At 39.7% G+C, this 12,221-nt stretch overlaps 1 protein-coding gene across 3 annotated transcripts in view; it reads left to right on the forward strand.

Moving 5' to 3' along the window:
* The window catches only part of LOC102295702 (dehydrogenase/reductase SDR family member on chromosome X), a 48,278-nt gene extending 38,321 nt beyond the window's left edge, over positions 1 to 9,957 (forward strand). For 2 of the 3 annotated variants that reach the window (XM_042226240.1, XM_005935753.3), the window contains exons 4-7: positions 15 to 116; positions 1,665 to 1,872; positions 2,736 to 2,943; positions 6,973 to 9,957. In XM_042226240.1, the coding sequence (XP_042082174.1) occupies positions 15 to 116; positions 1,665 to 1,872; positions 2,736 to 2,943; positions 6,973 to 7,152 (698 nt within the window). In that variant the 3' untranslated portion in view covers positions 7,153 to 9,957. The remainder of the gene's footprint in view (positions 1 to 14; positions 117 to 1,664; positions 1,873 to 2,735; positions 2,944 to 6,972) is intronic. The other variant, XM_005935754.2, reaches the window with a different exon arrangement.
* The last annotated feature ends 2,264 nt before the right edge of the window (positions 9,958 to 12,221 follow it).

A 12,221-nucleotide genomic window follows, 5' to 3' on the forward strand; every position in this document is an offset into this window, starting at 1 on the left:
TGTGTCCATTGCAGTGGAGTTTAAGAAACTGGACTTGGCTTCATTGCAGTCTGTACGTCAGTTCGCCCAGAGCTTCAGAGAACGGGACCTGCCGCTAAATATTTTGGTCAATAATGGTGAGTCTTTGTGTTCTGTCCTTGTGTTATATGAGCGTGCAGCCGGACTCTGCACAACGTTTATCAAATATTTATTGAGAGAAGTAGAAAGCCTCTGCGCAGCTGTGTAATTTCAATGCAGTCGCCTGGCTGAATTTAAAGGGAGTTTGAGAATTAAACACAGATCCAGTCACACTGTGAAATGTTCCGCACGCGTCCTTGGATACTGTATACAGTGGGGCAAAAAAGTATTTAGTCAGCCACCGATTGTGCAAGTTCCCCCACCTAAAATGATGACAGAGGTCAGTAATTTGCACCAGAGGTACACTTCAACTGTGAGAGACAGAATGTGAAAAAAAAATCCATGAATCCACATGGTAGGATTTGTAAAGAATTTATTCGTAAATCAGGGTGGAAAATAAGTATTTGGTCAATAACAAAAATACAACTCAATACTTTGTAACATAACCTTTGTTGGCAATAACAGAGGTCAAAGTTTACTATAGGTCTTTACCAGGTTTGCACACACAGTAGCTGGTATTTTGGCCCATTCCTCCATGCAGATCTTCTCGAGAGCAGTGATGTTTTGGGGCTGTCGCCGAGCAACACGGACTTTCAACTCCCGCCACAGATTTTCTATGGGGTTGAGGTCTGGAGACTGGCTAGGCCACTCCAGGACTTTCAAATGCTTCTTACGGAGCCACTCCTTTGTTGCCCGGGAAGACTCATGTTGGAAGACCCAGCCTCGTTTCATCTTCAAAGTTCTCACTGATGGAAGGAGGTTTTGGCTCAAAATCTCACGATACATGGCCCCATTCATTCTGTCCTTAACACGGATCAGTCGTCCTGTCCCCTTGGCAGAAAAACAGCCCCATAGCATGATGTTTCCACCCCCATGCTTCACAGTAGGTATGGTGTTCTTGGGATGCAACTCAGTATTCTTCTTCCTCCAAACACGACGAGTTGAGTTTATACCAAAAAGTTCTACTTTGGTTTCATCTGACCACATGACATTCTCCCAATCCTCTGCTGTATCATCCATGTGCTCTCTGGCAAACTTCAGACGGGCCTGGACATGCACTGGCTTCAGCAGCGGAACACGTCTGGCACTGCGGGATTTGATTCCCTGCCGTTGTAGTGTGTTACTGATGGTGACCTTTGTTACTTTGGTCCCAGCTCTCTGCAGGTCATTCACCAGGTCCCCCCGTGTGGTTCTGGGATCTTTGCTCACCGTTCTCATGATCATTTTGACCCCACGGGATGAGATCTTGCGTGGAGCCCCAGATCGAGGGAGATTATCAGTGGTCTTGTATGTCTTCCATTTTCTGATGATTGCTCCCACAGTTGATTTTTTTCACACCAAGCTGCTTGCCTATTGTTGCCTATCAGAAATTACTGACTGATGTATGGGTTTCACTTTAACCTTTGCGTTTTTTGTGTTTTATCTCTATTACTTTTTTATGTAAAATGTTAAATTAGTCTTGTAGCATTTGAATTAAATTCACATTTGAAATACTAAAATGCATTTTTTTGTGTATCAAATATTTGTGTGTGGATGTGTGTGTCAAGCGGGTGTTATGCTGGTTCCTGAGGGGCGTACGGAGGATGGATTTGAGCAGCACTTCGGTGTGAACTACCTGGGACACTTCCTTTTGACCTGGCTACTCCTGGATACACTGAAGGATTCTGGGAAATCGGGTCATGTCTCTCGTGTGGTCAACGTCTCATCCTCAGCTCACTGCATCGGACAGATCAGACTAAATGACCTGAATAGCCGGTAGGTACACACAAACACAAATGTCCAAAGACATGCATCTGATGCACACAATACCTGAAGTTAATAACAAATAATAAACTAATAAATAGTTAAAATGATATATAGACTTAAAAAATGCTTGCTTCAGATGCAAACTGAGTCATTTCATGTAATTGCTATTGTCACAGTGGTCATTAATTTTTCACTTTAGTGTTTGGTGGTTATCAGCCATTTACTATTGAGCCACAAACATATTTAATGATGTGTGACATTCACATTAAGCGCTTTATTAAAAAAGATAAAGTCAACCCTTCGATATTCTTTAAGAAGAGCGGTTCACATCCTTGTGTATTGTGCTCACCTGCCTTCTTTATGCTGAGATCAGTATTACACATCTCAGTTTGGCACAAGTGGACAACTGTTGGTTCCAGTTGGCTCTGTATCGCTCCAGCTCTCAACACTGCTGTCAAGATGTATTAACAGCCTGAATATCGTCATCATGTCGTTACATAGATATATTGGTGTTTAATATCCAAGGTCTTAAACTCAAATGCTGATTTAACTCAGTACAGACTTCTTTTAGTCCAAAAGCCTAGCATAACATTTATAATACCCTTGTTAAGTTTCGGGGACATTATAAATATATTATGTTATTTAAATAATAATTTTAAGCTTCTATCATACTACACACATTATATAGTTGAGGACAGAATTATTAATATTTTATTAATTAATTCCTTTTTTTATTTTTGAGGAATTTAGTTTGTTAGCAAAGTGAATTAATATAATTTAATCAGATTTTTGGAAAAGCTGTGTTAAAAGTTTCTTACTTTTTCATAGGGAGGATAATAATTGACATTCTTTCTTGCTCTCTCTGTATTCAGCCAATCTTACTCCTCACATGCTGCTTACTGTCAGAGCAAGCTGGCCCAGGTGTTATTCAGTTTCCACCTCCACCAAGAGATGCAGAGTGGAGGTTTCCAAGTGAGTTCGTGTGCCGTGGATCCCGGCATGGTGGATACCGCACTCTACCGCCACCTCTGGACACCCCTCCATCTGGCACAAAGTGTCATCGCTCGCCTGCTCTTCAGGGTAAAACACGGCTCTGCATTTTCTGTTGTGTCCCAACTGTAATATTCACCTTGTAGAGAAGTAGCGCACAATGTACGGTTCAGATCAAATATAGTTGACATGTGCTTAAAGTAAATGCATTTTATACTGTTCACACTGTATCACAGAATGATCACAGTAATTGAGCTTCAAATTATTTTATTGTTAGAAGAATAGCTTGTAACAACAACATAGCAACCCTGGATAATTTAAGTGTTTCCTCAACTCTTGAGTTGCAGTTTATTCTGCGTTGTGAGGTTTTGGAACTGGAAATCTCTAAAAGTTAAAACTGTTAGATGTGAACCTACAAACTTGACTGTGGGCACTCTACAGATTGTATTATGAGATGAAACAGACACACACACACACATACAGTCCATCCACCCTGCTGAAAATGGAAGTGCTACTAAAACTCCAGCCCCTTCACTTTGTGTTACATTTTAAAGCCTTCTTTGCATAACTTAAAGCACTGACCCCAGGCTGCTGTTAATGTCCCTGAGATTTAATGGAAGAAGATGTGTGTGCATGTTTGAGCCCCAAGCCACAATTGTCACATTTGCCTGTGAGCACAACCTTTGGAATAGTTTTGCCCCACATACAGTATGCAAACTTATTATCATGTGAAATAGTCCATGTAATTATTAACTAACACACACACATTTATTTTGCCTTTTACAACACCTTTTTATTTTAAACTCGGGGATTAAAGTTGGATTTTGCCCTAAGATTGGGTGTAATGGTGCCACATCGGGAAAATACGTAGAAGCAGGTTGTTAAATGAAGAGCACAGAGTGATGTAGAAATATGTCACTTTATTTGACCACTATTAGCTTTTTCTTTGTGTAGAGGCTGTGATCAGCTGACAGGTGCTACTTTACTGCTCTTTGTTGATTTAGCCAACTGAATTTAACTTTGTGATATTCTGATCAGCATCACATCAGGTGTAGACTCAATGTCTTATTTTAAAAAACACCCGTCTGAAACATCCGTCTCAGTGTTGCAAACTGTGTCTGTTGATATTTGTTGATCTGTTTGAAAAGTTCCATTTTAAATTATCTGCCACTGTTTATGCACGGTTTTCTTTTTTAGCACTAGTAGGATGCTTAGGTACCATGACAGCAATCTACACCACGAATTCATCCCAAGGAGGAAAAGGAAAATGGATGTTTTGAGGGTGTAGACAAACTGTCAGGTGTCATGATTTTCCTCTTATTTAACTATCTCCTCGACGTTAGCTGGAAGCAATGCCAAGTTGCAGCATATGAAAAGTCAGTAGAAAGTATTTTATATTAAACTGATTTAATTAATAGCCCACTTTAACCCCTGCGTAAGCCATATCATTTAGTTGATTGCAGAGCCATATAACATTGAAAGAGGACAGCGTACTTGATCCTAAATCACAAAACAAAGTCAGATCCATGGAGGTCACAGAGGAAAGGAACCGTGGGTCATTTTCTAATAGGCATTTATTTGGAAGTCTTTTTGAAACAAGAGGAGGTGCCCCCTGCTGACTATTGAAAAAAATATACAGGTTTGAGTGGTCTGGAGCAATAGTTCTCTAGGCTTTCTGAAGGTTTTTCAGAGTTTTTCTTTGAACGCTGGCCAGACCTTATACCCACAGAAGAGGATTAGGGCCACCGGGAAAAAACAAAAAAAAAATGAGCACATCTTTTTTTTTCTTTTCCAGAATTCTGAGAAAAAAGTCAGAATTCTGACTTTTTTCTCAAAATTCTTTTTTACCAGAATACTGACCTTAATCTCAGAATTCTGATTTTCTTTTCAGAATTCTGGTAGATAGACTATTAACGAATACTTGGCGTATTCACAAAAAATTCAGTTGTATAGTAAAGAATGAAAATAGAGTTTGCAAATACTGACTTTTGAGTTCATTAGAATTGTGCAAAGTCTGTTTTTGCATTTTATACTGTATTTCCATCTTTCAGTAAATTGCTGTTCCTATTTCCCATTTCCCATATTGAAAGTCAATGAACCTAGTACAATTTCTGAGAGTGCGGCACAATCAATATCCAGAGGAAGTAATAATGGCAACAAAAATGCAGCATCCATGAGAGTAAAGCAGTGAAGTGGTGAACAACAAAGCAATAGATGAGCTAGTATGAGAAGGTTCAGGTTCCTTTATTGATGCCCTTAGGTAGATTTCTTTTGCAGTTAAAAGAGCAGGCAACCCATCAACCAGACATCAAACACAGACACTGGCTACATATACAGAGGGAAAGAGAGCATTCTCCAGGCTTCAATAAAATCACAGCTTCAAACCCCCAAACTAATAAATACTATAAAAAGGCCAAAAAAATGTAATAAATTAATGAATACATTCAAATTAAGTGCACAATTTGCAATAGCTTTTCAGCTTTTTCCCTCTGGAAAAGATGAAAATCCCGCAGGGGATGGGAATCATCATTTAAGAGCTGGCCATCCTCTGCAACTGTCTGGTATACATCGACTCTAGGCTAAGCTGCAATTTACCAATCAGCTGCCCTGACCAGTTTACAGTTTGACTCAGTTTGTTCCCGTCCTTCAAAGACAGGTCACCATGACACCAAGGAAAAAGATAAAACTGACTTAATAAAAGATTTTAAAAAAATATTGTCATAATGGTCTTATCAATATGAAAGGAGGACCTTGATGACCCTTTTTTCAAGATTCGAGGTTCAAGACGTTTATTGTCATGTACACTGCAAAACACAATTGGTTACACAGAGTAATGAAATTCTTACTTTGCAGGTTCCCTTCACACAACTAAAAAGACTAAAAACCAACTTAAAAGAAAGTAATAATAAGTAAGTAAAATAGTGCTTGTAGACGTGGTGTAATCAGAATTTAAAGTGCAAGTAGTTGCAACACTGTCACAGTGATAATATATACAGAATATGCAATATTACAATGTATATGTAAAGATACGTACAAAAATTGCAAATTTACAAGTTAGTATAAATGTACATATATATAAGTGTTTTGGACACTGCTTCACAGTTTGTGTGAAAATTCAAGCTTGAATCAATAATAGTCCCCTGATATTTGCAGGGACACATTCCTTGGTTTGACCCTTAATGTTTGTGGAATCAAATATGCTGGAATTTTTCCTGAAATCCACAATTATTTTCTGGGTTTTCAATATGTTGAGCTGGAGATAACAATCTTTACACCACCTGAAAAAGTGCTCAATAGCTTGTTTATGGCTGGTTTTCCTTTCCGTGTATGTAAAAGACTGACAATGACCGTGTCATCTGCATACTTTAAAATGGCCCTACCATCAAGCATCCAACTGCTGTGGAAACCGTTGCCCCTCCCCCCAATCACAGAAAGAGTTGGGTGTTTTGTTGTTGCTGTTGTCTTTCTGTACTAAAACTCCTACGTGGATGGAGAGACTTTTTAACTACAGACAGCAAAATGAATTATGAAGAACACGTTTTGCTTGCCAACACCCCCCCCCTCCTTTTTTGTACTTAAAAATTCAGCCCTTCAAGCAAAATGATAATTCACTTAGAAGAACAATTAAAATTGATGTTTGAAATTATTGCACAGTAGTACAGCATACACGCATCACAGACAGCACTCACGTACTGTTATACACGAGTATGCAAGTGTGCTGTTAAAGCTTTCAGGTTGTGATCCTCTCTCTGCTCAGAAACCTGCTGCTGGTCTCACTGCTGACACTGAGATCATTGTTAAAATGCATCAACACCAGCGCTCTCAAGCGTACGCTCATCCATGAAAAAACACACACACACACACACACACACACACACACACACACACACACACACACACACATGCACTTACCCTGAGCCTTCCTTTCAGTGATGCTAACACACAGTGACATTAGCCCTACTCTTTCATCCGTGTCCACACACACACTTAGGCACATTTTTTTGTCTACGTGAAGATAGGTTGTTGTTGATCTTGTCATCCATTCCAGTTCTTTTCTTTATATATTTTATATGCAGGAGCTCTTTAAATTTTTAATTGTGTTTATGTGTTTGTCCCTAGACTCCTGAAGAGGGCGCTACCACTGTGCTCTCTGCTGCTCTGTCACCTGCTCTGGAGGGAGATTGTGGAGGAGGTTACTGGGCCAATGGGTGCAGGGAGATGACAACACCGCTGACCTTTGATCCCCAGCTGCAAGTGAGCCTATGGGAAATCAGCCTCCAGTTGCTGAACCTCCACTAGCATGAGACAAGGATGACCAACAGGACTAAACCCATTTGACAACATCAGATAAAAAAGACCCTATATTCAGGGTGGCCAGCCATTCTCTCCTCCCTTTTTTTTTCATACTTCACATCAGGGCGTTGCTAGCAATTTGTTACAAGTGTCATAATCCAGTGCTGGACTGTGATTGGTTGTTTAGAGAGCAAAGATCTCTTTCTTTTAGGGTTTTTTTTTTTAGTTTTATTTTTTATTTTCTTTTTTCCAGACCTGCCAAAGAAGGGCTACAGGGGATGGAAGATGCTTTTTTTGCTTTTCACTGTGAGCAAGCGAAAATATTTGCACACACACAACCACACTTTAGGGGTGTAGCTATATGTCATTTTGCTGTCATGGATAGCAGGGAGTTGCTGTTGGCGCCATCTAGTCAGATATCAGTTAATGGCACCCACCAATGATATGATGAGTTTGATTCCCTGATCGCGTATCAGAGAATCAGTCATCTGCTATGATACAAACCTTACTTGGATTTTTCAATTAGTCCGGCCCACAATAACTAAATTCCTCTTGGAAGCTTTTTCACATCAACAAAAAATTCCAATAAAGTAATCCAAAAGCTTAATTTTGGCAACAAAATAACATATTGGTCAAACCCTAGCATACGCGCACATACAGTACACACACATTTATACACCATGACAATGATCTGATCTGATCCTGCCTTGCTGTGGCAAGGGAATGTGATGTCATCAGTTTGCGTTGACACATCACTGCGATTTCTCAGATCGTATTGCCATCCGGCCTCTTTTACTGGGAGCACTTTGTTTTTATTGGTTACTATTGAATCATCATGTTAACTGCTGGTTGTAGTTGCATGAGTAGATGTTTTTACAGACGTGAATTTAGCTGAAAAGCTAAGAATCCATCATCGTCTCCTCTTTCCTCTCTCCGGCGCGCAGTAACCCAACAAAAGATGTTCCTTTTGACTGCTAGGGGGATTTGGGAAGAGGTTTAAAGAAAGTGAGATATTTCAGATAAAAGTAAGCCTAAATTTGGAATGATTCCCCTTCGACCCAAGAGTGATGAAACGTTTGGTTGAGTTGCTGTGAATTTTTATGCTGTTATTTCTAAAGCGGAATTTCCAGCTGTTTCTGGTTGTCTGCTCAAAAAAAATGAGAAAAAAAAAAGGTTTGGGAACCGACCTCAAATTCATTTTGTCACCGTTTTCCTTTGTGATCTGTGCTAATCGCTTTTTTCTGTGTCTGTGATACGTGTGCATGTATTATGCACACAAGCTAAGAATTAACTCATGTATAGACCCAATTCATGCTGATGGATAGCACAACAATGGCTAACCCCGGAGGAACTGCAACGAGAAGGAATGCGAGAGAGGGGAAAGCACATTTTTTCAGCATTCAAACTGTGATTGGTTCCTCATTGCTGCTGCTACTGCCTCTTCCTCATTTGGCGCCGCTCCCAGTGCATTGTGGGATTGAGATTTCCCAGTAGTGAGAATCAAACTCCATCTGCTGAGCTGACACACACACACACAGACACTCACTCAGAAACATTGGAAGCAGTACATCCAGGCATAGGCTTATCCAAACAAGCGCACAGCAAATAAACACGTCTGTCTGTGATGCAGGAACATGCTCACACACTCTTACACACATACAAAGACACACTTAATGCCATCTCCACTGTGATTAACATGTTTTAGCTGTGGGGATGAAAAGTGTTATCTCAAATTAATTAAGTTTTGGCTAAAATCCTTAATCACAAGTCATCGCTGTAGTGTATGTGTACGTTGTTGCTTTGAATAAAGCCAGTTCGCATCCAGCATTCATTATGATCTGCCGCATGTGAAGCGATAGTATCACTGTGGTAGCTAATTCAGCCAGTGGCACAGTGTCAGACATGAAGAATAGGAACAAAGTGTAACGGAAGAAAATGCATAAAGGAAAAAGGCATCAGCTTTAAGGCACTCATTGCTTAAATGGTTACATTTAATGTGATTCTCACTGTTTTGTCAAGCAGTTTAAGTATTTGTCTCAATTCAGAGACGAAAAAATCGTCCTTCAGAGAATTTGTAGGACAGACTGACCCGCTGCCGCCACCGCTAAATCAGACGACAGTCTAAATTTACAAGGGGAAAAAATAAAGGCGTATTTGCCCCATCCTTGTCATCTTATAAAGTCATTTTTGATTTATGTTATTCATAAGTGTATTGGGCTTTTTGGTTCATGTGATATATCTACCAATGATGTGTCAACCCAAATATCTGCCTAATATCTTATGAATATTTGAATATATGAGTTGACAAAGATTGCAAAAATGCGCAGGAACCTGCACTTTGAAGGGAGGCATTATGCTAAAAAACCCTCTTTAAGATTCCCAGGACTTTGCGAGGATTCACAATCTCGTGGCAGTCGGCCCTATGAGCATCACAAATACTGACGGTATAATACTGAAGCCGTTACATTTGGAATTTATTAGTTTTGACTGATACATTTGGCTGAGATGAGAAAGCCATCTGTATTCATCTGGCTTCCAGGTATTCAGTATCTATTATTATCTGGTGCCAAGTCAAATACGCTGAATTGTGGGAGAAAAATTTTGAGGGGATGAAAAAATGACAGATAAAATAAAAGGAACACCTCCCGGTCGTAGTTATTATAACTATCAGGGTGTGACACGGACTCTGATATGATGTGAAGGCACCATAACTCCAAGACAACTCATCAAAGTTTACATCCCATAAGAGAGGCTTATTCTGATTAGAAATTAAAATATAATTTTAAAGCAAACATCAAAGTTTTTTTTTTTCTAGATTAGCAATTGTGTGTGAGCTGACTCTAAATACCAGCAATATTGCTCAGTCTTTTGAGTGTTGTATTGTTTTTCAGGCTGCTTGAAAACAGTTTATTGCCTCAGTGCTTCCTTTGTTTGACTGTGTGGTTGCCCTTGGCCACTGTAAGGTACTGATTAAATAACAAACAGCCAAACCTAGTGCATATCTATACATCTATATATCTCTCTACATATAGATATATAAATATAAAATGCACATGCTTCCGTTCACACAAATAAAAACACCAGCCTATCCACTCAGTGGCGCTTATTGAAAGAATTCAAGGCTACAATATGACATACATCCTGTCAAAGAGCTACCGTGTTTTTCTCAGCTGCTACAGTAGATGTATTTTAGCTGGAAAGGGCGAGTGGGGGAATGTCACAGACTCTCCCTTCTATCTGAGCACAAGGTTTTCCAAAGACGAAAGGAGGAAACGCGCACGGATCTGTCTCAGTGTGCTTATCGTGTCGACGTGCAGAAGTGACTGCTAAATTATCACTGATTTACCCGGTTATATACGGTATTTAGCGTCCTCCTGAAGCATTCTACACAGACACGACAACACGGTGAACTTTCTGAACTCGATTTGCAAATATAGAAAAAGAACAACAGCTCCAGTAACTGTCTGTGATATTATCTGTGTGTTATTTACTCGTATATGATCGTTTCAAAGCGTTGGAGGAGACCAGTGAAGACATTTGTAGATTAACAATAGCCATTCCTCTGAACAACCTGGGATCACATTTATATTAAATGTTCCAGTCCCAAGTTCTGCAAAATCTTAAATGTGTATATTTGCACTGGTGTGAAAAAGTGTTTTTTCCCTTGCTGATTTCCAATGTTTTTGTATGTTTGTCACACTTAAATGTTTTAGATAATCAAACAAATTTAAATATTAGACAAAGTTAACACAAGTAAACACAAAATGCAGTTTCCTAATGAAATTGTTTTATTATTAAAGGGAAAAAAATTCCAAACCTACATGGCCCTGTGTGAAAAAGTGATTGCCCCCTAAACATAATAACCCTTAGCAGCAGCAATCTACAGTCAAACGTTTGCGATAACTGGTAATGAGTATTTTACGCTGTGGAGGAATTTTGAATTTTGTTGAATCTTTGCAGAACAATTGTTGTTCAAGCATAAACTGCTTTTTTAAGGTCAGGCCGCAGCATCTCTATCGGATTCAGTCAGGGCTTTGACTGGGCCACAATGAAGTTTTCATTTTGTCTTTCTTAAGCTATTCAGAGGTGGAGCTGGTGTGTTTTGGATCATTGTCCTGCTGCAGAACCCAAGTTTATGTTCCTTTTCCTCAGGAGTGGTTTTCGTCTTGGAACTCTATGCAGACCCAGTCTCTTTCTTATGGTGGAGTCATGACCACTGACTTTAACTGAGGCAAGTGAGGTCTGCAGTTCTTTGGTTCTTGTTCCGGGTTCTTTTGTGACCTCCTGGATGGGGTAACTGTGGTAGGCTGGCCACTCCTGGGAAATCCACCCCAGTTCCAGGTTTTCTCCAGGTGTGGATAATGGCTCTCACCATTTGTCAGACAGGTTCTATCTAAGGGATTTCTTGATTCACCAGGTCTGGCAGTAAATAAGCCTTAGGCTAGCAGTGAAACTACACTCAACTTTGTAAAACGTGGTTAATTACAGCTAAATCGTGATTTAACAAGGTGGGGCAATCACTTTTTCACACAGGACCATGTAGGTTTGGATTTTTTCCCCCTTAATAATATTAATAATAAACACCTTCATTTAGAAACTACATTTTGTGTTTACTTGTATCATCTTGGGGGGGCAGGGATAGCTCAGTAGGTAGATTGGTGGCCCCATGATCGGAAGATTGAGGATTCGAATCCACTGAACGGCTATCCTGAGTAAGGCACTGTCCCTACACGCTGCTTCCCGAGCGCCCAATGCCTGCCCACTGCTTCACTGAGTGAACGGGTTAAATGCAGAGAGGAATTTCCCCATGGAGATCAATAAAGTATACATTATTATTATTATTATCTTGGTCTAATATTTCATTTTGTTTGATGATCTGAAACATTTAAGTGTGATGAACATACCAGAAAATCAGAAAGCAGGCACTCCACTGTATATTCAGTGATATAAAGATGTAAACGGGGGGTTAAACCAGATGAACTGAGTCCTTACTCTGGTACTATTCCAGTTAAAAGAAGCCACATTCTAGTGTCGTTTAACCTTTATTGCATACACCCCTAAACTGTTTTCTCCTT

This window comes from Haplochromis burtoni, unplaced genomic scaffold (assembly GCF_018398535.1).
Source record: "Haplochromis burtoni strain Fernald_Lab_line unplaced genomic scaffold, NCSU_Asbu1 Contig_202, whole genome shotgun sequence".
NCBI lineage: Eukaryota > Metazoa > Chordata > Actinopteri > Cichliformes > Cichlidae > Haplochromis > Haplochromis burtoni.